This window comes from Dipodomys merriami, unplaced genomic scaffold (genome assembly GCF_024711535.1).
Source record: "Dipodomys merriami isolate MVZ:Mamm:240054 unplaced genomic scaffold, mDipMer1.0.p SCAF_10, whole genome shotgun sequence".
NCBI classification, from domain to species: domain Eukaryota; kingdom Metazoa; phylum Chordata; class Mammalia; order Rodentia; family Heteromyidae; genus Dipodomys; species Dipodomys merriami.
The window spans coordinates 46,970,355-46,992,332 of record NW_027202271.1 but is presented as its reverse complement, the minus strand read 5'-3'; the positions used below and the strand labels follow the sequence as shown (position 1 = coordinate 46,992,332).

General features: G+C 40.0%; 1 protein-coding gene across 2 annotated transcripts in view; it reads left to right on the top strand.

Moving 5' to 3' along the window:
- The window catches only part of Lta4h (leukotriene A4 hydrolase), a 33,136-nt gene extending 14,880 nt beyond the window's left edge, over window positions 1-18,256 (top strand). Inside the window, exons 7-19 of one of the 2 annotated variants that reach the window (XM_069990446.1) lie at window positions 1,512-1,584; window positions 1,876-2,016; window positions 3,212-3,235; window positions 4,124-4,194; window positions 7,473-7,584; window positions 8,713-8,857; window positions 10,519-10,622; window positions 11,184-11,254; window positions 11,910-11,964; window positions 14,822-14,917; window positions 16,827-16,909; window positions 17,536-17,640; window positions 18,068-18,256. In XM_069990446.1, coding sequence (XP_069846547.1) covers window positions 1,512-1,584; window positions 1,876-2,016; window positions 3,212-3,235; window positions 4,124-4,194; window positions 7,473-7,584; window positions 8,713-8,857; window positions 10,519-10,622; window positions 11,184-11,254; window positions 11,910-11,964; window positions 14,822-14,917; window positions 16,827-16,909; window positions 17,536-17,640; window positions 18,068-18,185 — 1,198 coding nt within the window. In that variant the 3' untranslated portion in view covers window positions 18,186-18,256. The remainder of the gene's footprint in view (window positions 1-1,511; window positions 1,585-1,875; window positions 2,017-3,211; window positions 3,236-4,123; window positions 4,195-7,472; window positions 7,585-8,712; window positions 8,858-10,518; window positions 10,623-11,183; window positions 11,255-11,909; window positions 11,965-14,821; window positions 14,918-16,826; window positions 16,910-17,535; window positions 17,641-18,067) is intronic. The other variant, XM_069990455.1, reaches the window with a different exon arrangement.
- Window positions 18,257-21,978: the final 3,722 nt, after the last annotated feature.

Below are 21,978 nucleotides of genomic sequence, written 5' to 3'. Positions count from 1 at the left end.
CATAAAAATTTTAACATGAAATTTGGATGAAAAGGGTGTTCTTTTGTTTAACACCGACCTTGTGCTTGCTAGGCAAATGCTCTACCATTGAGCTATACCCCCAGGTTGAAGATGTTTTAGAGTTCCAGCACATATAAGTGATACACTTACCATTCTTCAACTTTGTCCTTTTTACTATTTTTTTATTTTTATTTATTTATTTAATTATTTATTTTGGGTCTGGTCATGGGGCCTGAACTCTGGGCCTGGGTGCTGTCCCTCAGCTCTTCAGCTCAAGGCTAGCACTCTACCACTTCAGCCACAGCACCACTTCTGGCTTTTTTTCTTTTTGCTTATGTGGTGCTGAGGAGTCGAACCCAGGGCCTCATGCATGCAAGGCAAGCGCTCTACCACTGAGCCACCTTCCCAGCCCCAATTTTGCCCTTTTTAAAAATTACAAGTGGTTTTTCATTATAATTTACCATGATAACCATTTTTTTAAGTGTGCCAGTCAGTGAAACAGATCTGCAGAACTGAAACTCCATACCCATTAAACAACTCCTCTTCCCCCCAGTATTTAGTAACCACTGTTCTACTTTCTGTTCCTATTAATTTGGCTATTTCGAAACTTCATAAGTAGAGGCATACAGTGTTTGTCTTTGGTGACTGGCTTATTTCATAATGCAGAATGAATCCACAGGATTCATCTGTGTTGTAGCATGTAAAAGAATTTCCTTTGTTTTCTCTCTTTTGAGTGTTTTTTGCTTGTTTGTTTGTTTTACTGGTACAGGGGTTTGAGCTCAGGGCTTCACATTTGATTGGCTGGCATTCTCCAGCCTAAGTTCTTTCTGGTTATTTTGGGGTGGAGTCTTGGAGAGTTTTCTACACAGGCTGGCTTTGAATCTTGATCCACTGGATCTTAGCATCCTAAGAAGCTAGGATTACAACATGAGCCATGGTGTCTGGATTGTCTATGTTTCTTATATGCAAGTATCAAACATTTTAAGTGCATAGACAAGTGTTTCTTTATTCCTCTTCTGGGATAATGAATCTATTTCAAGCTGTGACTTTCTGCAATTGTGAGTTTGAAAGGGGAACCCATAACCCTGGAGGTCTTACCAAACAAGGCCAGTAAGCTAACCTTTAGGAGCACTTGTTTTTTTCCTTTTCTTTCTTCCTTTCTTTTTTTCTTTTCTTTTTTTTTTTTTTTTTTTGTTGGTCATGGGGCTTGAACTCTGAGCCTGGGCACTGTCCCTCAGCTCTGCAGCTCAAGGCAAGGGCTCTAGCACTTGAGCCACAGCACCACTTCCAAGGGAGCATTTGTCTTAATTTTCCTTTGACCCAGATTGTGCCTCCCTAGTGAGCTGCATCTCCCCAGCTTTGCATCTCACACCATTGAACCCCGCGGGCACACGGTAAATCCAGTCCTTCTTAGTACAAGTTTGGGTATAAGACATTTGTTAAGTCTGTCCTAGGAATTCATGAGTAGTTTGCCATGATTTGCTTTTTTATTAAACTTTTCAATTTTGCAGGCAAATAGGCCCAAGAACTTTGGTTTGGTCTGAAAAAGAGCAAGTGGAAAAGTCTGCTTATGAATTTTCTGAGGTTGGTCCTAGAGTTATCTTTTCTAACAGTTTTGGTAGACTGTAGATTTAACATTTTGAGGGTAACAAGTGATGGTCGGAGTAATGGGGTAAAAAATCAAGTATACCTTATGTGAATTTGCAGTTCCTGTCTTATTATCATTTTCATTTAAAATAAGCATCCTTTAAAAAATAAGTATATAAGTTAGGAGTCATCCTTGACTTACTTCACAGTAATATATGCTTTAAGAAATTATTGTGGTGATAAAGTATACAGTAAATAAATATGTATATATATGCATTCATTTTTCAGACTGAATCTATGCTCAAAATCGCAGAAGATCTGGGCGGCCCATATGTATGGGGGCAGTATGACCTGTTGGTCCTGCCGCCATCTTTCCCTTATGGTGGCATGGAGAATCCTTGCCTCACTTTTGTAACTCCTACTCTGCTGGTAAGTGTATACTTGTTTTTTTTGTTTTTCATTTGCAATAGAGGTAGTAGAAAGAAATTTAGACTCTTAGTAATATTTATAAAGTACTTTCCCATGTTTATAGAACCTTTGTTTCTAATTTTATTACTAGTTGTTGATATCAACATTTCATTTTTCAAGGAAAATGATCTGGCCATTTGGTGAAAGAGGATATTTTGCTGAGGGTGTTTTGGGGTGTTAAGAGTAGGGACACTGGGTAATAATAATCCATTGATGAATTATATATTCACACAAAGCAACTACATTTTTCAATTGATATATAGGTACCAGTCAAAAAAACCCAAACTCAGTGCACCATGTATGAGAAAGGATTAGGCCAATGTGTATTGCTGTATTTTATATGCTTTGCAAGCTACCTTGAATCCCTGCCAGAATCAATCAAGTAAAATGGATTAGCAACTAAGTAAATAAAGTAAAATGTATCATAGGACATATTGAATTCTACCAACTTTGCTATATTGTGGGTAATAAGGAAAGAAAGTAATAGGTGTAGATATACAAAATGGAATTAGGGGAAAATGAGTTTTGAAGTTAGAGACAAGAGTATTGGCCCTCCGAGTATTAGGAAAACTTCCTAGGATTGGGGAAAAAGAATAATGTTGGTCAGGTACAGTGGCACATTCCTGTAATCCCAGCTCTACAAGAAGCATAGGTAGAAGGATTGCAATCCAAGGCCAGCCCTAGGGGAAGAAAGTGGAAGACCCTATCTAAGAAATAACCTGAAAAAGCAAACAAAGTAGGTGAATAACTCAAGCTGTGGAGCACTTGGCTAGCAAGTGTAAAGCCTTGAACTGAAAACGGTGTCCAAAATAAATAAGTAAGGGGAGGTAGGGAGGGAAGTGATGGTAGGGGAAACAAAGGAGGAGTTAACAATGCTCACTACCAAAGGTACTCGTTACCCTATTCATGTAACTAACCCCTCTGTACAACATTTTTACAATAAATAAACTTTTTCATACTTGTATTTTTTGTTTTGTTTTGCTTTGTTTTCTTAATACCTGTCTCTTTTGAGCTTTGTGAGGTGCCATAGTTGAAACCCAATGGGCCACCAAATGCTACTATATTTAATAGGGAGGGAGGTAGTCTTTCATCTGTAGTCTGTCATTTATCTGCTGACCTACTAAGGGTTTCTTTCCCTCTCTCTGTTTTTTTATAGGCAGGTGACAAGTCACTCTCAAATGTAAGTTAAAATTTCTTAACAGTTTATCCACAAGAAGTTTTTGTTGTTGTTGTTGTTTTTGTTTTGGGGGGGGTCCTGTGTGGGGCCTGAACTCTGGGCCTAGGTGCTGTCCCTCAGCTCCTCAGCTCAAGGCTCTACCACTTGAGCCACAGCACCACTTCTGGCTTTTTTCGTTTTGCTTATGTGGTGCTGAGGAATTGAACCCAGGGCATCATGCATACAAGGCAAGCACTCTACCACTGAGCCATCTTCCCAGCCCCAATCCCCAAGAAGTTTTAAGTAAACAATTTTACAATACCCATCGTATTGTTGTATTGAAGATATACTTCTAAATGATAACTTGGAAGCCAGGTGCCAATGGCTCATCCCTGTAATCCTAGCTACTCAGGAGACTGAGATATGAGGATCAGAATTTAAAACCAGCCTAGTGGGAAAGTCCATGAGATTTTTTTTACCTCCAATTAACCACTGAAAAGTCAGAAGTAGAGCTTTGTGGCTCAAGTGGTAGAATGCCAGCCTTGAGTGAAAAGCTGAAGTACAGCACCCAAGTCTTGAGTTCAAACTCCAGTATCATCATAAACAAACAAAAAAGATAACTTGGCGCTTCTCCTTATAAGATATCATTTATGCTAACAACTTAACAGACATAAGAAATTTTGTGGTTTGATTTCATCATATATTTATACTGTATTTTGAAAAGAGTAATCTATCTATTTAATCCAATATTTTCTGATGTTTTTGTTTGTATGCCATAATTCTTTGGTCTTTGATTAAATTATTTTTCCCCCTATCTAAGTATGTTTCTTTTTTTTTTAATTCAAGAGCTATCAAGTTTTTAAATAACACCTTTTAGGTTGAGGTAATAAATTTTACCAATCTTTCCTTTAGGTTATTGCACATGAAATATCTCATAGTTGGACAGGAAATCTAGTGACCAACAAAACTTGGGACCACTTTTGGTATGATTTAAAAAAATTATTTGCGTGTTAGTTGTTATGATTGATCTCTTTCCCTGCCTCCCACCACTAATTGTTTTTGGTGTGAATATTGTTTTTCTTTGTTATAGTCATCTGGGTAGACAGCTTGTTTCTGCTTGCTTGTTTTTTAAATTCTGTGTTAGATTCAGTCTAGGTGTTGGTTTATGCTTCTTATAGTTCCTGACATAGTCGCATTCTATTTTATTTTATTTTATTTTATTTTTTTCAGGTAAGGGGTAGGTTTATTCAGTAGACCTGGCCAGGTTGGCCCTCCACGTGGCTGGGAAAGGCCTGGGAAAGGGAGAGAGCTGGGAAAGAGAGAAAAGAGCTAGAAATGAGCTAGGAAAGAGAAGAAAGAGCTACGAAAAAGAGGTGTGAAAGAGAGAGCTAGGAAAGAGAAGAGAGCTGGGAAAGAGAAGAGAAGGAAAGAGCTGAGAAAGAACTAGAAAAGAGCAGAGAGAGAGTGTCTGGGCCTGGGCTAGGCCTTATCTAGGGTATGGGCAGAGAAAGGTGTGGCCACATCAAATTCAGATGTGATCTCAGTGGATGCAGATGTGACCTCTTCCAGGTGTCCCAGTTGCCTAGGTAACGCAGGTACTGGGAGGAGGTGCTGCGAGGAGGGTGGAGTCTGCTAGCCATCCAGGAGGGGACCTTACATTCCAGCCTTTTAATAATTATGAAATAGGGCGCGGATTCTCTGGCTACTTCCTGCTGACAAGGGGCGTCGACAATAGGGGTAAAAGGCTGGAATTTGGTCTCCTCCCAGAGAAGGCAGTGAGCAGCAGCTGTCTCTTGGTGGCATGAGTCCTTACATGAAGTCTGGAGAAGTCTCATGAACATAGAGGGGCTGGAAAAAAAAAATACTAGAGAGCAAATAAGTGGCAAGAGGAAGGACTCGGGGCTGAAAATGTTGGTAGAAATGTCCCTAGCTACCTCTGACATCTGGCGACTAGGTAGAAAAGTCAGGTGACAAAGGCAAGAATATAAATTCCTGTTCAGTTAGTAGGTAGACAGGTATAGACATTGGATGGGCAGGCTTCTTGCTTCTACTGACCTCCCGGCTCTGGTTAATTTTGAAAGGGCAGGTACAAAGTAGCTGTGACATCATCTCCTCTTACTCCTCTCCATGTTCCCTTGTTCCCCAGACTGGCTGAGTCTAGGTGCTCGTTGCTGGGTGGCTTGTCCCAGTTGGTATTCAAGGAGGTTTGAACTCAAGGCCTGGGCACTGTCCCTGAGCACTTCTGCTCAAGGCCAGCACTGAACCACTTTGAGTTATAGTACCACTTGCAGTGTTTGCTGGTTCGAGAAAAGAGTCTTGAACCATGCTTTTAGCCTGGCTCTTCACAGGTTAGTTGGGAGATGGAGTCTTAGGGATTTTTTAGCCCGGGCTGGCTTTGAACTGCAATCTTTGCCACAAAAGCCCTTTATTATTTCCAATTAAAGCAACAAGGAGATCAAGTAGAATAAGTAGAGTTTCCCTGGTTCTTATCAAGAATTAACCAACAAATATTCTGAAATGACAAAACTTCTTAGATGTGAGAATCTTAGCACAGATATGCCCAATATTTTAGAGTCACATAGTTAGTACCAGAATACATAACACAAAACAAAAAAGGCAAAACTCAAAACCTAAAATTTTGACAACAATGTGTAGACATCTTTGCTAACAAAGCACATCAGATGGTTGGGCCTCACTTACCAGGGCCTGTGAAAAGAGCAACTTGTTAGCAAGGCACCTTAGAATAGATAGATGGAGTCGTAAACAGTGGAAGTTTAAGGGTCAGATGGGGCCAAACCCTTAACTCACCATGTGGCCAAGATGACGAATTTCTGAAAAAATGCAAAGAAACCCTGAACAAATAGATCAAGCCTACATTGGCTAGCCTTTGAGAGGGAACCTAGAGGGGGTCCCCCGGACCCAGCCTGCGTCGCACTATTCAAGGCACAAGACAAAAAGTTGTAGAAAAAAGGATAGAAAGTTGGACATGAATGGCAGAGAGAGAGCAAAAGAGCCTGAAATTAAACACACTTCTGACGATTTACCATTGCAGTAGCAAAAACTGTGTCTATCTGAGAATGGCATAAAATTAGGCACTCTGGCTTTCCAGGGAACGCAGGAGGCATTTCAGAGGGGTTTCACGGCTCAGGCGTGATTCGTAGCACCCCATTAAATGAGTAGGAGAGTCAGTCTGGTGAGTGAAGGAGAGCTGACCAGGCAGAAGCGGTGTTCCCACTTCCCCCAGAGCCCTCTAGAGAGAGCAACAGAACCGTAGAGAGTAGCTTCATTCACCAGAGTAGAGAAGTGGTGTGGACGTGGATGTGAAGGCAGCAATGGTATCGATGCACTGTGTCCGCAGCAGACAGACGGGTTCACAAAAGGCCATCAGAACTGTGGGTATTCCTCAGAGCAAAAAGGGAAAAACAAATAGAAAAAGAAAAAAGAGGAAAAAAAACAGAGGAATCCCAGCTATCCTGACTTCCTTTTATCCTAGTCACAGCACCATTTATGTTAGGTTTTTTTTTTTTTTAAAAAAGGTAGCCAGTAAGAACAGCAGCACACACGTGGTATTCAGGTAAGGGGTAGGTTTGTTCAGTAGACCTGCTGGGACCACGCTAGGTTGGCCTTCCACGTGGCTGGGAAAGGCCTGGGAAAGAGAGAGAGCTGGGAAAGGGAGAGAGCTGGGAAAGAGAGAAAAGAGCTAGAAATGATCTAGAAAAGATTAGAGAGAGCTGGGAAAGAGGTAGGAAAGAGAGAGCTAGGAAAGAGAAGAGAGCTGGGAAAGAGAAGAGAAGGAAAGAGCTGAGAAAGATCTAGAAAAGAGCAGAGAGAGCACATTCTATTTTATTGAGATGGAGTCTTCCTATGTAGTTCCGGCTGGCCTCTCAAACTTTGGAAACGCTCTTGCCTCAGCCTCCCAAGATGACACATGTGAACCACCATGCCTGGCTTCACGGTCACATTTAATACATGGACATCTAAAACTGGAACTATAGCTTACTTGTCTCTACTGCCATCTGCTGGGCTGGATTTCCTACTGCTTAGTTGTTTGTTTGAAAGTCACTTAGGCAGGAGACTGAGACTGCTGTAGTCATGCCATACAATTGCTGCCCCCCCACAGGAAAGCCTATATAACATACATATATTACATATGTAATACATATTTTTATTTAATATGCATTATATGTTACATATGTAATATATATATTATATTTTTAATGCCTTGCCTCTCAGCTGTGACAGTGCTACTTATCTCTTTCAGGTTAAATGAAGGACATACTGTGTATTTGGAGCGCCACATTTGTGGACGACTCTTTGGTGAGAAGTTCAGACATTTCCATGCTCTGGGAGGATGGGGAGAGCTACAGAATTCGGTAAAATACATTAGGATTTTCTCTCTTTATTTCTTTGTTCATTTGTTTGAAGCAAGGTCTTGCTTTGTAGCCCAGGTTGGCTTTGGACTCTCAGTCTCCCTATTTCAGCATCTCAAATTCCATAAACTGGAATTTCTTTGTTGTTGGTGGTCATGAGGCTTGAACTCGGAGCCTGGGTGCTTTCCCTGAGCTCTTTTGTTCAAGGCTAGCACTCTACCATTTTGAGCCACAGTGCCACTTCCAGTTTTTGGGTGGTTAGTTGGAGATAAGAGTCTCATACACTTTTCTGCCTGGGCTGGTTTCTAACTGCAATCCTCAGATCTCAACCTCTTGAGTAGCTAAGATTATAGGAATGAGCCACCAGCCTCTGGCTGTAAATCGGGCTCATTCCTATAATCCTAGCTACTCAGAAACCTGAGATCTAAGGATTGTGGTTCAAAGCCAGCCTGGGCAGGAAAGTCCATGAGACTCTTATCTCCATTTAACTACCTACAAAGCTGGAAGGGAAGATGTGACTCAGGTGGTAGAATACCAGTCTTGAGTGAAAAAGCTAATGGATGGTACACACACACACACACACACACACACACACACACACACACACACACACACACACACACACACACACACACACACACACACACACACACACTCATCCAAAGTTGTATGGTTGTTATAAAATTTAGATCATAAAGTATCTTCACTAACAAGCAATGAAGAAATCACTTTTAGAGGTATGGTGAGTTAGCAGATGGTATGAAGTACTCTTTGGCACCTGTCACTCAAGACCTGGTCCAGATTGGGACAGTGAGAATTAGCCAGGTCTTTGCTATTAATACATGTGGTTATTTGGTTGAATTTTATTTAGTATACATAGCAATTTTCAAAAGGCTCTCCTGACAACAACTGAAATTACTGAACAGGCATTGAATCATTTTTCTAATGATGCAGTTGATCAGTTCTCATGATTCCTTGATAAGAATAAAGCCTAATTATTGGGTGAGAGTTAAGCCATTCTTGATTCTTCCAAAGTTATGCCCCTGACTGAAGTAATACTTCTTACTAGATTCCTGGCATGGTAGTACCCATCTTCATTTGTGAGCATATATCTTACTTTGTGTCTTGTAGATAAAAACTTTTGGGGAGACACATCCTTTCACCAAACTTGTGGTTGATCTGAAGGATGTGGATCCTGATGTAGCCTATTCTTCAGTTCCCTATGAGAAGGGCTTTGCTTTGCTTTTTTACCTCGAACAACTCCTTGGAGGCCCAGGTAAGTAGTTTGCATTTTCTAATTTTGTTTTCTTTTTGAGGGTAATAGGAAGAATAGAGATGAATTCTAAATTGTTGCTTTGCTCATTTTATCTTTCTAATTCATTCTGCCAGAGAAATCTCTTGTTTGCTAATTTTACTTCTGCTCTTAAAATAATTCTTGAGGTGTAATGCTATTTGACTTTGTGAAAAGAAAAATCTCATTAGTGTTTTAATAATCAGGAAATAATACATACTCATTGAAACCATTTCGAGGTTTTAGTAGTTCACAAGAGTAATATATGAGAGGCTGTCAGTCCCTGGTCAGTTCCCCAGGGCTAACAAGTATTAGTTTGTTATGTATGTTTTCTAAGTGGAGATGAACACAAGTGTTTGTATAGTCATCTGCTCTTATCCAGTTTCATCAATTTGAGTTTCAGCTGTCAGCCACATGGAATAACTTGTACAGATTTCTTTTTCCTTTCTTAAAATTTCACAGGTAGAAGATTCACTCTCACTACAATTTTTTTTTCTTCCTTTGTTAAGTCAAGTACTTTCATCCTTCCATTTACGGCTTCTCTTTGGCATATCTGAATTACCAGCCTCATTTCGCTTCTGTGTTGGGGCCATGAATATATAAAGCAAGAATTACTTGAACAGAAACACTGTGATAATACCACAGTTGATTTGATAAGCAGTATGGCTACTGAGAAATACTCTCAGAATGCTGAGGCAGAGAAATATCACGTTCTCAAAACTTTTACTATAGTGTGATGGTTGCTCTATTTGTTTTTTAGGTGTCAATCCTTGCCATTGCTAATTTCATGACTTAAATTTTATCATAAGTATTATATGTAGATAAAAATGTAGTCCACTTAGAGTTCAGTGCATTCTGGTTTCGGCATCCTTTAAGAGTCTTGGAATCTCCCTCGCACACGTAAGAGGATACTATTACAGTATTATATATTTGTTCTGCATCTGGTTTTGTTTGTTGTTTGTGTTTTCACTGAGTATTCACATTTCTAGTTCAGTACACATAAATCCAGTCGACACCTTATTTTATTTTATTTTTTATAACAATTACAAGCTTCAGAAAGAAACTACCACAATAGTTTCACTTTAGTATCTTTTGTTTCTTTTCAGTACTGGGGCTTGAACTCAGAGCCTCATGCTCTGGTGGGCTTTCTTGTTCATAACTAGTGCACTACCTCCAGCCATACCTCCAGTCTGAAGTGTGTGTCATACTTTTTAATGCTTTCATACCATCTCACTTTAAGTCGTCATGACTTTCTCTTACTTATGGCATGGAGGTGCTCTCCTTTGTTGATTGACTTTGAAGGCCTTCCTTCCCTTGGACCCATTCTGCCTGTCTGATCTCATTTTTTTCCTTTCTAGTTCTATGAGGTTATGTCTTGTCAAATTTACATTGTGTCATCCCCTCACCTGTAAATAGGATTTCTCATCTCTCTTCCTCCAAATTACATACACTCTTTAAAGCCCAGCTTCAGTCTATCTTCCTTTCTTGAACATTCTTCCAAAGCCCTCATTGGTTTCCTTGTTCTTTGGATTGTTCTTTTTCTCTATAGCTAATAGTCCAATATGAACCACAACTAAAAGGTCAAGTAATTACCTTTCTGTGAATTGATTTCTTTTTCTTCTTTCTTTTAAAATTTTCACTTGTAGAGGTTTTCCTAGGATTCTTAAAGGCTTATGTTGAGAAATTTTCCTACAAGAGCATAACCACTGATGACTGGAAGAATTTCCTATATTCCCACTTTAAAGATAAGGTTGGATTTTAAACATTTTCTTATTTGTACTACTCAATATATATTTACTTATTGGCTGTTAGGCTAACTTGACTTAATGGAAGTATTTATTCAGGATTTTTTGCTTTAGGTCTTAAAATATCTAACAGAACACTAGTAGTGAGTCTAAATTTATTTTAGAAGAGACTTAGGTGATGTGATATATATATATAGAGAGAGAGAGAGATGTTAATTAGCTATGTTTACTCACTCCATGTTATATACTTATAACAAAATAAAAATACCACATTGTACCCCATAAATTCAATAATAATGTTTGTCAGTTAAATAATAATAATAAAAACAGAAAAGCTGAGCACTTGTGGCTCATATCTATACTCTAGCTACTTAGAAGGCTGAGATCTGGAGGATTATGGTTTAAAGCCAGCCTATCCAGAAAAGTGTAAGCCTTACTACTACCACAAAAGAAAAAAAAAGCATTAGAAATTACCTTGACTTGATAGAGTAGACAGAATTGTAGGCTTGAGGACTCTTACAAGTTTGCAAGATCATTCACCTTTTGGGTGTTTTCCCTGTTTTCAGGTTGATGTTCTTAATCAAGTTGATTGGAATGCCTGGCTCTATTCTCCTGGCCTGCCTCCTGTCAAACCCAAGTAAGTACTTACTGGCCACTCATTCACTCTCTCATTCCTAAATCCTAACCTTTCAAAATATCTGGATGAATTTTATTCCTTCCTTAAGCTATTACTAGATAGCCATGAATGCAGCATTCTTAGATGTTCCTTTATAAACATACTTGTAATGAATTAGTTAATCTATTACAAGTAATTTTTAACTTTCTGTCATGTCCAGGCTGCTGTACTTTTCATTTATAAGTGTTATATTAGTCATCCCAAAAGTGTTACGATTCCTGTTTTCAGAAGAGGCAAATCAGGGTTAGTTAGCTCAGGTGTCTTGCCCTAGGTTCAGAGAGCTATTCCTGCCAGAAAATGAACACTCAGTGTGCTCAGGTCCCATTCCCTTTGTCATCTGTTCGCTGAACATTGGGATGACCTTGTGGTGAGCGGTTGGCACCTCTGAAGGACAGCCTGGGTGTGTTCTCATGGCTAACCTTGGACTTGTGAGTTTTTAAATGAGGCCACAATATTGAAGTCAGGTAAAAGGTTTCCTATATCTATTTCTTTAGAAGCTTTTTATTTAAAAGACATTTTGAAATGTAAGTACATTTGATAGCTTTACCTACTGTACTTATATAAAAACATGTGCTTATTTATAGACTTTGATTTTTAATTTCTTTCATCTTTGCAGTTATGACATGACTCTGACAAATGCCTGTATTGCCTTAAGCCAAAGATGGATTACTGTGAGTAGTACTGTGCGATATTGATTCCTTAGTGAATTAGGCCCATAGGACTCCGCTCATGGGGTGTCTTTATGTCATAAACAATTTTATCCGGAAAGGCTGTCTACAAGTTAAGTGTGTCCAATGTGATACTGTCTTCACCCTTAGTATATAAAATCAAGTTTAATGAGGAGGGGAAAAATAGATGCTGATAGCATTAATTCTGCCTTTTCTTGTTTTGTTTTTTTTTTTCAACTCTTAAATAAAAAGTAGGGATAAGCCAGATGCCAGTGGCTCACACTGTAATCCCAGCTACTCAGGAGGCTGAGATCTGAGGACTGTGGTCCAAAGCCAGCCTGGGCGGGAATATCCATGAAACTCTTTTTTTTTTTTTTTTTTTTTTTTTTGTCGGCCGTGGGGCTTGAACTCTGGGCCTGGGCACTGTTCCTCAGCTCTTCAGCTCAAGGCTAGCGCTCTACCACTTGAGCTACAGCGCCACTTCCGGTTTTCTGGTGGTTTATTGGAGATAGGAGTCTCACAGGCTCTCCTGCCCCGGCTGGCTTTGAACCGCGATCCTCAGATCTCAGCCTCCTGAGTAGCTAGGATTACAGGCGTGAGCCACCAGCGCCCGGCTCCATGAAACTCTTAACCACCAAAAAACCCAAAGTGGTGCTGTGGCTCACGTGATAGAGTGCTCACTTTGAGCTGAAGAGCTCAGGGACAGTGCCCAGGCCCAGAGTTCAAGCTCCATGACCGACAAGAAAGAAAAAAAGTAGGGAAAATATTTTCTTTCTACCTGTTTTCTTTTCCTCATCACTTGTACAATATAATATTTGTATATGTACAATATGCAATCAAACATAGCAGTGATTTGGTGTTTATTAAAACCAAACCAGATGAATCTAAATCTTGGGTGAGTGCTAATGACAGCTATTAAGGATAGAAAGCCCTAGGACTTGCTTATTGCTAGCTTTGTTAATTTCTACAAGACTTCCTTAAAGGAAGCAGACTGAAGATATATACCCTGGATGATTTTTTGTTGTTGTCAGTTATGGGGCTCAAACTCTGGCCTGGGCACTGGCACTGTCCCTGAGCCCTTTTTGCTCAAGGCTAGCATTCTACCACTTTATGCCACAGCTCCACTTCTGGTTTTCTGCTGGTTAATTGAAGACAAGAGTCTCAGGGACTTTTCCTGCATGGGCTGGCTTTGAACCTTGATCCTCAGATCTCAGCCTCTCAAGTAGCTAGGATTATATGTGTGAGCCACCAGTACCCAGCTCTGAGTGATTCTTTAATGGAAAATGAGAACAAAAATAGCAATAATTTTACTTCAATTACTACAACAAATTTTGATGTTGCTCTTTGATATATGCCAATATTTCTTGGCATAGTTCTGCATACAAAATGATATGCTTCCCACAATGAATAGCACAGAAATGGCCTAACCTTTGGATTGTCTATAGTGTAATTAAGAAAGCAGACATAATAAGTAGCCTTAATAGGAGCAGTAGGTGATGAGAAGCATGAGAATGATGCAAATGAAGTAGAAAGAGGTCAGCAGTCGCAGCTGCCTCATACCCACCCTACGAAGAATTGGGATTTAATTGTGTGCTCTTCTAACTAACTTAGACTTAATTATTCCTATCCATGAACAGAAACCTGGTAACCTAGTTTACCACAGATAAGGCCTTGCTCTTCTACCTGCATCTTGAATGTTGCTTGTGTAGTTTACAAGTGTATCAAGTGATTTGTCTATCAGAAATAGAGTCTTGGGTCTTGGAAGTTAGCTCAGTGGTAGAGCGCTTGCCTTGCATGCATGAGGCCCTGGGTTTGATTCCTCAGCACCACATAAGCAAAAAGAAAAAAGCCGGAAGTGGCGCTGTAGCTCAAGTGGTAGAGCACTAGCCTTGAGCTGAAGAGCTGAGGGACAGCACCCAGGCCCCATGACCAGACCCCCCCAAAAAAAGGATGAAAAGATACATACAATAAACCACATTAAAAAAAAAAAAGAAATAGAGTCTTTTAACAACATGAATCTGTTATAACCCTCTGTTTAGTTTAAACAATATATTCCCCCTTGCCTGGTACTAGGTAAAGCTACCTTCTTCGGCTCAGATGTTCCTTTGGGCCCAGCAGCTAGAGTAGATGATTGATTAGCTCAGTGTCAGAGGGAACATGTAATGTTGTGCATTCCTCTCCTTACATTAGTTCTCAATTAGTTTTCTTAAATAGTAACAAAATGCAGAAGAATATGTACATAGAAAACATATGGGATTGTCTCCCTCCTCTCGTTTAGTCTATTAAAAATGTGGCTTTATACATTTTGTTAATTATCTCATAAAGTTAGCCATGCTTTTATGTTTCTTTGCTTGGGGAATCACTATACTTTGAATGCTACAAATTATGTGAAAAAAGTAAAAGTGGCAGTTCCTTCATTTGTGCTATTAATCATCTTTTTCTTAGTAACATAGATTTATTTTAGCAGTCAGCAGCTTTTTAGATAATAGTAATGTAATCTCAAGATTACATAAACTACCTCATCCTTAAGTTTATTTTTTATTTATTTATTTATTTTGTTGGTCATGGAGCCTGAACTCTGGGCCTGGGTGATGTCCCTAGCTGAAGGCTAGTGCTCTACCAATTAAGCCACAGCACCACTTCTGACTTTTACTGCTTGAATGGTGCTGAGGAATCGAACCCAGGGCCTCATGCATGCAAAGCAAGCACTCCACCACTGAGCCACCTTCCCAGCCTAAGTTTATTTTATATAATAATGTTATTCATGCATGTATTTGTCATCTTCTTCATTTTTGCTTTTATGTCATATTAACTATTAACTGGTACATGAACAGAAATAACTAGGTAATATTTATTTCAGGCCAAAGAGGAAGATTTAAGTTCATTCAGTGCTGCAGATCTGAAAGATCTCTCCTCTCATCAGTTAAACGAGTTTTTAGCGCAAATGCTCCAGAGAGTAAGTACTAGCTCAACCCAATAGAAATGAACTCTGGCACAATATCACAGTATGTGTCTTGTACTCAACCTTCAGAAAATCTTAGTGTAGGAATTCACGGAAAAAGTAATTTAGACAGTTCATTCTTTAAAAAAAATTTTTAATCAGTACCTATTATGTTTAGCATTATGTTGGATTATAAAAAAGAATGAATTTTATTCTCAAAAAGCATACTATAATCTACTAGGAAATAATATGTGAAATTTATCAATAAAGGGATTGTATTTTAGGTATCATTTGGAAAACTACTTAATAAAAGAACTTCCTCCCAACTGGAGTCCTTAAGGCAGGGATGGAAGAGTAAGGCTGCATTGCTGAGGCCGGATTGCTATTATCAGGAGTAAGTTGAGGAAGTGGTGGGCATGGAATGAGCCAGCCTTGAGTGCACAGCCAGGCTTTGTTGGAGAACAATGACGGGATCACTAGAAAGACTGTGAGTCCCAGCCATGATTCATCTTGAATGCTATGCAAGAAGTTTAGGTCTTTTTCTGGTTAGAAAGAAGGGAATCATCTGATGAATCTGTGGGTCATGGCTCATTCAAACTACAGGTGATGTGATGGCTTCAGTGTAGGGACACTAGTTGGGGGTGGGAGGAGGGAGGTGAGGGAGTGCGCGGGAGAGGAAGGCAAGACTAGGCCTGATGAGCAAGTTTGCACAGAATGAAAGCATAGGGCTTTGTAGTTGACTGTGTTTGGGGCTGAAAAGGAAAAAGTCCAACCAGATTTTAAGTTGAACTGCAGTAATAAGAGAATGCACTAGACAGCACGGGAGGGAAATAATGACTGGCTCTTTAAGTATTACAATAAAGGGAACACTCCTCAGCTTAAAGACCTCAAGGGGGATAGAGAAGATTTTAAGCAGAATTTCCTTTGGAATTAATGCCAAAATGAAGCATAGGATTTTGCGGCAATGGGGACCTCATTTTAGTAAGAAGGCATCAATCTACAAGTTCCTAAATTTCTGGATTTAGGAAGAGAGAAGATCTAATGGGATGACTGGGGCTTAGGTATGTCAACGCCTGGAGAAAGCCAGGTAGCCAGTTGGCCTGCCATGGTGGACTTGGATGTGAATGAGTCCTCCCCAGAGCAATTACACTCAATAGTGTTGAGTGTACACTAGCAGCTAGTGAGAGCAGAGATGGTTACCATGCACGGAGTGAGAGTCCTGTAAGGTAAGGAGCCTGTGGCTGGAGAGGAGAGGTACCGTCTCCCTAGTGGAATCTCTGCAGACATCTTAAACTCTACCTGTCCAAACTGAACTCCTCTCCTTTCCTTCATTCATCCATGCTTGTTCCTCCCTGTCGTGTGGGCTGACATGAACACAGGAGGATCATGAGCCCCCTCAAATGGTACACAGAAGTTTGTATTAATATGGTAAATGCAGTTTGCCCCCTGGAGAAAGTTCATATTATTCATCAGGCTTCAAAGGGTCCTATAATATAAAAGTTTTAAAACTGTGATTTTTATAAGAGATTTCAGAGGAAATGTACAATGATAAAGCCAGGGACAATCATTTGAGGAACAGTGATTTAATCTGAAACTGGGATACATTTAAGCTATATAGAAGGTGTAGGCAGAACCTGAAATACTCTGCAAAATGTCTGGAAGGTAGTATCTAAAACTGAGGAGAGTAATTCTCCTTTAATTCTTTTGTAGTACCTTAAAAGGTAATTATTGTTCCCAATTGAACATCTTTATCCAGAATACGTTTGCACAAGACTTACTTTAGAATACATTTGTTTATTTTATCTAACATTTCTATATTATAAAATACATAGGATTTTAATTTGGCTAAGAATTTCTCTCCAGCTCCTTTCTTCCAAGGAATCCTGTTGAAATGATACATTATACTTCTTTATTTTGCTCTTAGGCACCTCTTCCATTGGGGCACATAAAGCGAATGCAAGAGGTGTACAACTTCAATGCCATTAACAATTCTGAAATACGATTCAGGTACATCATTTTAACTTGTCTCTGTGGAAGAAAGCAGAACGATAGCTTAAAAGGTGGAGAAAGGGAAAGCAGAGTGTGAGAAACCCTTGTCAAGTTTACTACGTTTACATAAATCATCGAAGTCTGTTTAGTGAATACTTGCATTGTCCATAAGATGGTAATATTGATCTTTTGTTAGTTTGGGTTTAAGCTTTCTTGACTTAAAAAAAAAAATTAGAATGAAGGATACAATTGTAAATAGGCCTTTTCACAACCAGACATATCGAATCTGAAATGAGAACAGTTAGAAACTTTTGCTTCTGTTATAACTTAATTTTTCTTACTTCAAATTGGTAGCTTAAGGTTTAAACCAAAGTTTAGTTTCTGAAATTGCATAAATTCATAAGGCCCATGAGCACCTCCATAATCCCAAACTTTTAAAACTTAATATGATCTTTTAGTATGATCTTTTTCAAGAACAAAACTCCTCTTCCTTCTCTTCTCCAGTTGTTAAACTGTATATGTCCACATTCAAAATTCTCATAGTAAAGTACAATGCCACCACAATGGATTTGTTCATCTTTGATAGTGATACTCATTTCCTTTCTCTTCATTTTCTTCCACACCTCCTAAAATTCTCCTTTCAGATGGTTACGACTCTGCATTCAATCGAAGTGGGAGGAAGCGATTCCTTTGGCTCTCAAAATGGCAACTGAACAAGGAAGAATGAAGTTCACACGACCCTTATTCAAGTAAGACAAATCTTATTTCTTACTTATACAAAAAATGGGAAGATAAATCTTACACGTATTTGCTGTTAAGGTACTTTACAATGGGACTGGGAGTATGGCTTAGTGGTAGAGTGCTTGCCTAGCATGCACGAAGCTCTGGGTTCAATTCTTCCATGTATCACATAAACAGAAAAAAGCCAGAAGTGGTGCTGCAGTGCCTAAAATATCTGTGACACACTAGTTGAAGGACTCATACAGAGATTGATACAGAGCACCTGATTGGCTGGGATATATGCTTTGTCTGATACTTAGCTATCTGCTATGCTGTCATTTTAAATTTAATCTCAAGTATTGACTTATGTTCTTGTTCTCCAATCCCTTCCATCTCTCTCTCCCCCTTTCTGTTTCTCTTTTGCTTCTTTCCTTCTTCTTTTCCTCCCATTGGTAGGGATCTTGCTGCCTTTGACAAATCCCACGATCAAGCTATTCGTACCTACCAAGAGCACAAAGCCAGTATGCATCCCGTGACTGCGATGCTGGTGGGGAGAGACTTAAATGTGGATTAAGAACCTACCTATTGATGACTTCAGAAACTTCATTGTTTTTTTTTTTAATAAAGTCATGAAGAAATATGAAACTTTGCCTTACGTTATAATTAAAAGTATCTTTAGTTTTGGCTTTTTATGATATTTGTCTACCTTTTGCTACCTTTTCAAATAGTGGTATGTTCTTTGTTAAGTAAATTGTAGTGAACTTTAAAAATCTTGATCTGCGTATCTAAAAACTTTTTTTTTTTTTTTTGGAGATAGAGTCTAACTATGAGCCCACATTCCCTGCAAATTTGCAAATTTACCTTAGCCTTCTGAGTACTTGAATTACAGGCATGTGCCATCAAGCCCAGTTTAAATGTTTCAGTTAACTTAATTGTCTCTCAGTATGTTCACAAAGAATATAAACATATTATTTCCCTTATGTTTTATTGAAATTTATCCAGATCTGCTGCAAATCAAAATTTTAGAATGATTAGCATTTTGCTTTCAAAATAACCTTCTAGATGAACACTTAGTTGGATTTACTATCCACCTACTGAATGGGACAGACTCCCTTCCAAAGTACCTACACTACTGGTTACTCACACCTGTAATCCTATTTACTTAGGAGGCTGAGATCTGAGTATTGCAGTTCGAAGCCAGACCAGGCAGGAAAGTCTATAAGACTTTTAATCTTCAATCAACCACCCAAAACCCAAAATTGCCCTGTGACTCAAAGTGGTAGAGCACTAGCCTTGAGTATAAAAACTCGGGGACAGCTCCCAGGCCCTGAGTTCAAGCCCTACAACATGCCCACACAAGCGGGAGCCTTCTGCTCCGCAGTCCTGGGTGGAGCCTGCTGATCCTCTGGATTTGCCCTGGTTTGTTCTTCATGGTTTAGATGGCCACACTGAACCTCAGTGCCTTTCATCAGTTCCTCAGCAAGTCTGCCTCATCGCCTCCTTTTCACCCACAAGGAGCACATAGCATATAAAAAAACACCAAATAAAAGACAAGTACAACAAAGCACTCGGGTGCATGCAGTGTGATGCCCCAGGAAGCTTCGGCCCACGGTTTGGGAACCAGTGTGGCCCAAAACAACAAGAGAAGAGGAAGATTATTCAAAGAGTATAAGGACTGAGGGGGTGGGGATCTCAGAAGAAAGTGTGGACTTGACAGAAGTGGGCTACCGAGCCGTCGGCACTTGTGTCATCTGTGTGTCTCTGGTCCGTGTCCAGCCTGCACACCCTCCATCTCTACCTGGCAATTCTCAGGTGAGACTCAGACCCAGATTGGTTATACCTTTGCCAAATCAACGAACAGGAGTTTTGTGGGAATTGAAGTCTGGGTGGGTGGTATCATATCAATATAGTCATTCATATAGTCATTCCTGTTTTAAGATAGACGTGAACAGCCAGAGATAGGGTAGATATCAAAGGAACCAACTCCTCCCTATTCCTGGAATCCTGAGTCTTCTTGCTCCCTCTCTCCTTGCAGCTCTATTCTTTTGGACATTGTGTTGCAATGTGATTCTGTTTTTCAAGGCTCGGGTTTCATTTGCCTTCTTTCCCAAGATTATCAGGATAAGAGTTCAACAAACCCTGGTACATAGAAGGATGTCCTACGTGACTAGTGCGAATCCACATACCAAAATAATGTTATTTAAAGCTTCTGCCCTGTGAGCTTATAGGACAAACTCTAATGCCATTTAATAAGTGGTACTGAGTCATGTAGAAGGGCACTATTGAGAGTAGAGGGCGCTAGAGACCAACATCCTGCCTAGGTTTACCTAGGGCTGGTGCCGAAGAGTTTACTGTACTGTTCAGCTAATAAGCATACAGTGAGTATCTGACTGTCAGCTAAAGCTGAACGCATGATTACCAAACAAAGATAAGCAATTTGTAGATAATTCTAAAAGAAGGGTGAGGCTTACTAAAGCTGTCAACTGAACGGTTTAGGGACTGCTGTTTGGAAAAGACACAAATTGAGATTTCAAGAACAAGAATTATCTAGCCAAGACAAGGAAGTTGGGAACTATATGACCGAAAGAATCGTATTAGTAAATCTCCACAATGTCTACGGCCTATGTGTAGAGTCCTCAAACAGCATTAGGTGAGTTCGATCACTTAAATTCAACTTGACAGTTTAACAGGGCTCAGCTGAGGTTTGTCAGCTGGGTCATCTTGTGGTTTGAGGTCCCTTCCTGGCCTAGGGGGTAGTTGGACATTGTAGTCTTTTAAGTCTGTATCCATCGTGCTACACAGGAAGCACCATAAAGGCAGAGACTGTCTTAACTTCATCGCTGGCGCCTAAGATGGAGTTTGGCACATAACAGGTAATCATCCCATATGTGATTTGTTGAATGAATAGATGGAGGATGGGGGAGTGAAGGTAGTTCACATCTGAGGGCTTCAGTTTTCCAGAGATGTGGGAGATAGGCTTACCTCAAACTTGGATGGGGTGTATGCCGGGTGCCTGTAGCTCACGCCTGTACCTAGCTACTCAGGAGGCTGAGATCTGAGGATCATGGTTTAAAGCCGGCTCGAAAAGGAAAGTCCATGAGACTCTTATTTCCAATAAACCACTCAGAAAACCAGAAGTGGCACTGTGGCTCAAGTAGTAGAGCACTAGCCTTGAGCTGAAGAGCTCAGGGACAGCACCCAGGCCAATAGTTCAAGCCCTACAATTGACCAAAAAAAAAAAAAAATGGATGGGTGTATATTGAGGAGAGGTGTGGAGACTCACTGAGGTCAAAGGGTGGAGACATGCATGGATCACTGGACTTTCTGCAGTAGTCTTCTGTTCAAGGAAACAGAAATTGCAGCTTCTTATGAGGAGCCAGGTTGTGTGTTTCCCTACACACGTAGGCATATGTCTAGGCTTGCAAATTTCAATTAGATTGCATGAAGAAGACAGAGCCTCTGGGTGTGGATGTGGGGTGACTGTCTGTCTCTATTTCTAATGAGGTCTGGTGTAATAGAAAGAGACTTTTCAGGATTTTCTATTATAATAATCCAATTTCTAAAAACTAGCTTAATGCTAAAGTGCTTAGTGAAAAGAGTACATGCATTTCTTTGAGAACTTCTCCCATACTACGCAGAGTTCCTTCATGCTACGGGCAATGAATTGGGTTCAGGAAGCATTTATCTGTGGTGAAAAAGAATAATTGAATTAGGGATATCCAAGTACCATGATGAAAGAATATGCACAAACCAGAGATGATAAAGTGTTAAAGTCCTGATGATATTGATCCCAAATACTTCCAGAACATTTCCAACTTGCTGGGAAAGCCAAGGCTTCCCATATGTGAATTCATTTTGTCCTCCCTGAAGCTCTTTGCAATAGCTGTTATCATTAGCTCCATTTTACCAATGAGGAAACTGAGGCCTAGAAAAGTCAACTAGGGGCTGGGAAGGTGGCTCAGTGGTAGAGCGCTTGCCTTGCATGCAAGAGGCCCTGGGTTCGATTCCTTAACACCACATAAGCAAAAAGAAAAATTCTGGAAGTGGCACTGTGGCTCAAGTGGTAGAGCACTAGCCTTGAGCTGAAGAGCTGAGGGACAGCACCCAGGCCCAGAGTTCAGGCCCCACACTGCCCCCACCCCCCAAAAAAGTCAACTAATTTTCCCAAAGGTCAAACAGCTGATAAATCATAGGACCAGTATTAGGGGCTGTCTACAAATTACTGAAGTGGTTGGCTATCCCATTCTCCTTTGAATGCAGACACAAGCGAATAACTCTTCTTACTCAAGAACAATAAAGAATGATCCTTTAAGCCCTGGTAGTTCATTGGTCCAGATGACCTTGAGTTGGGAAAAATGATCTCTGGC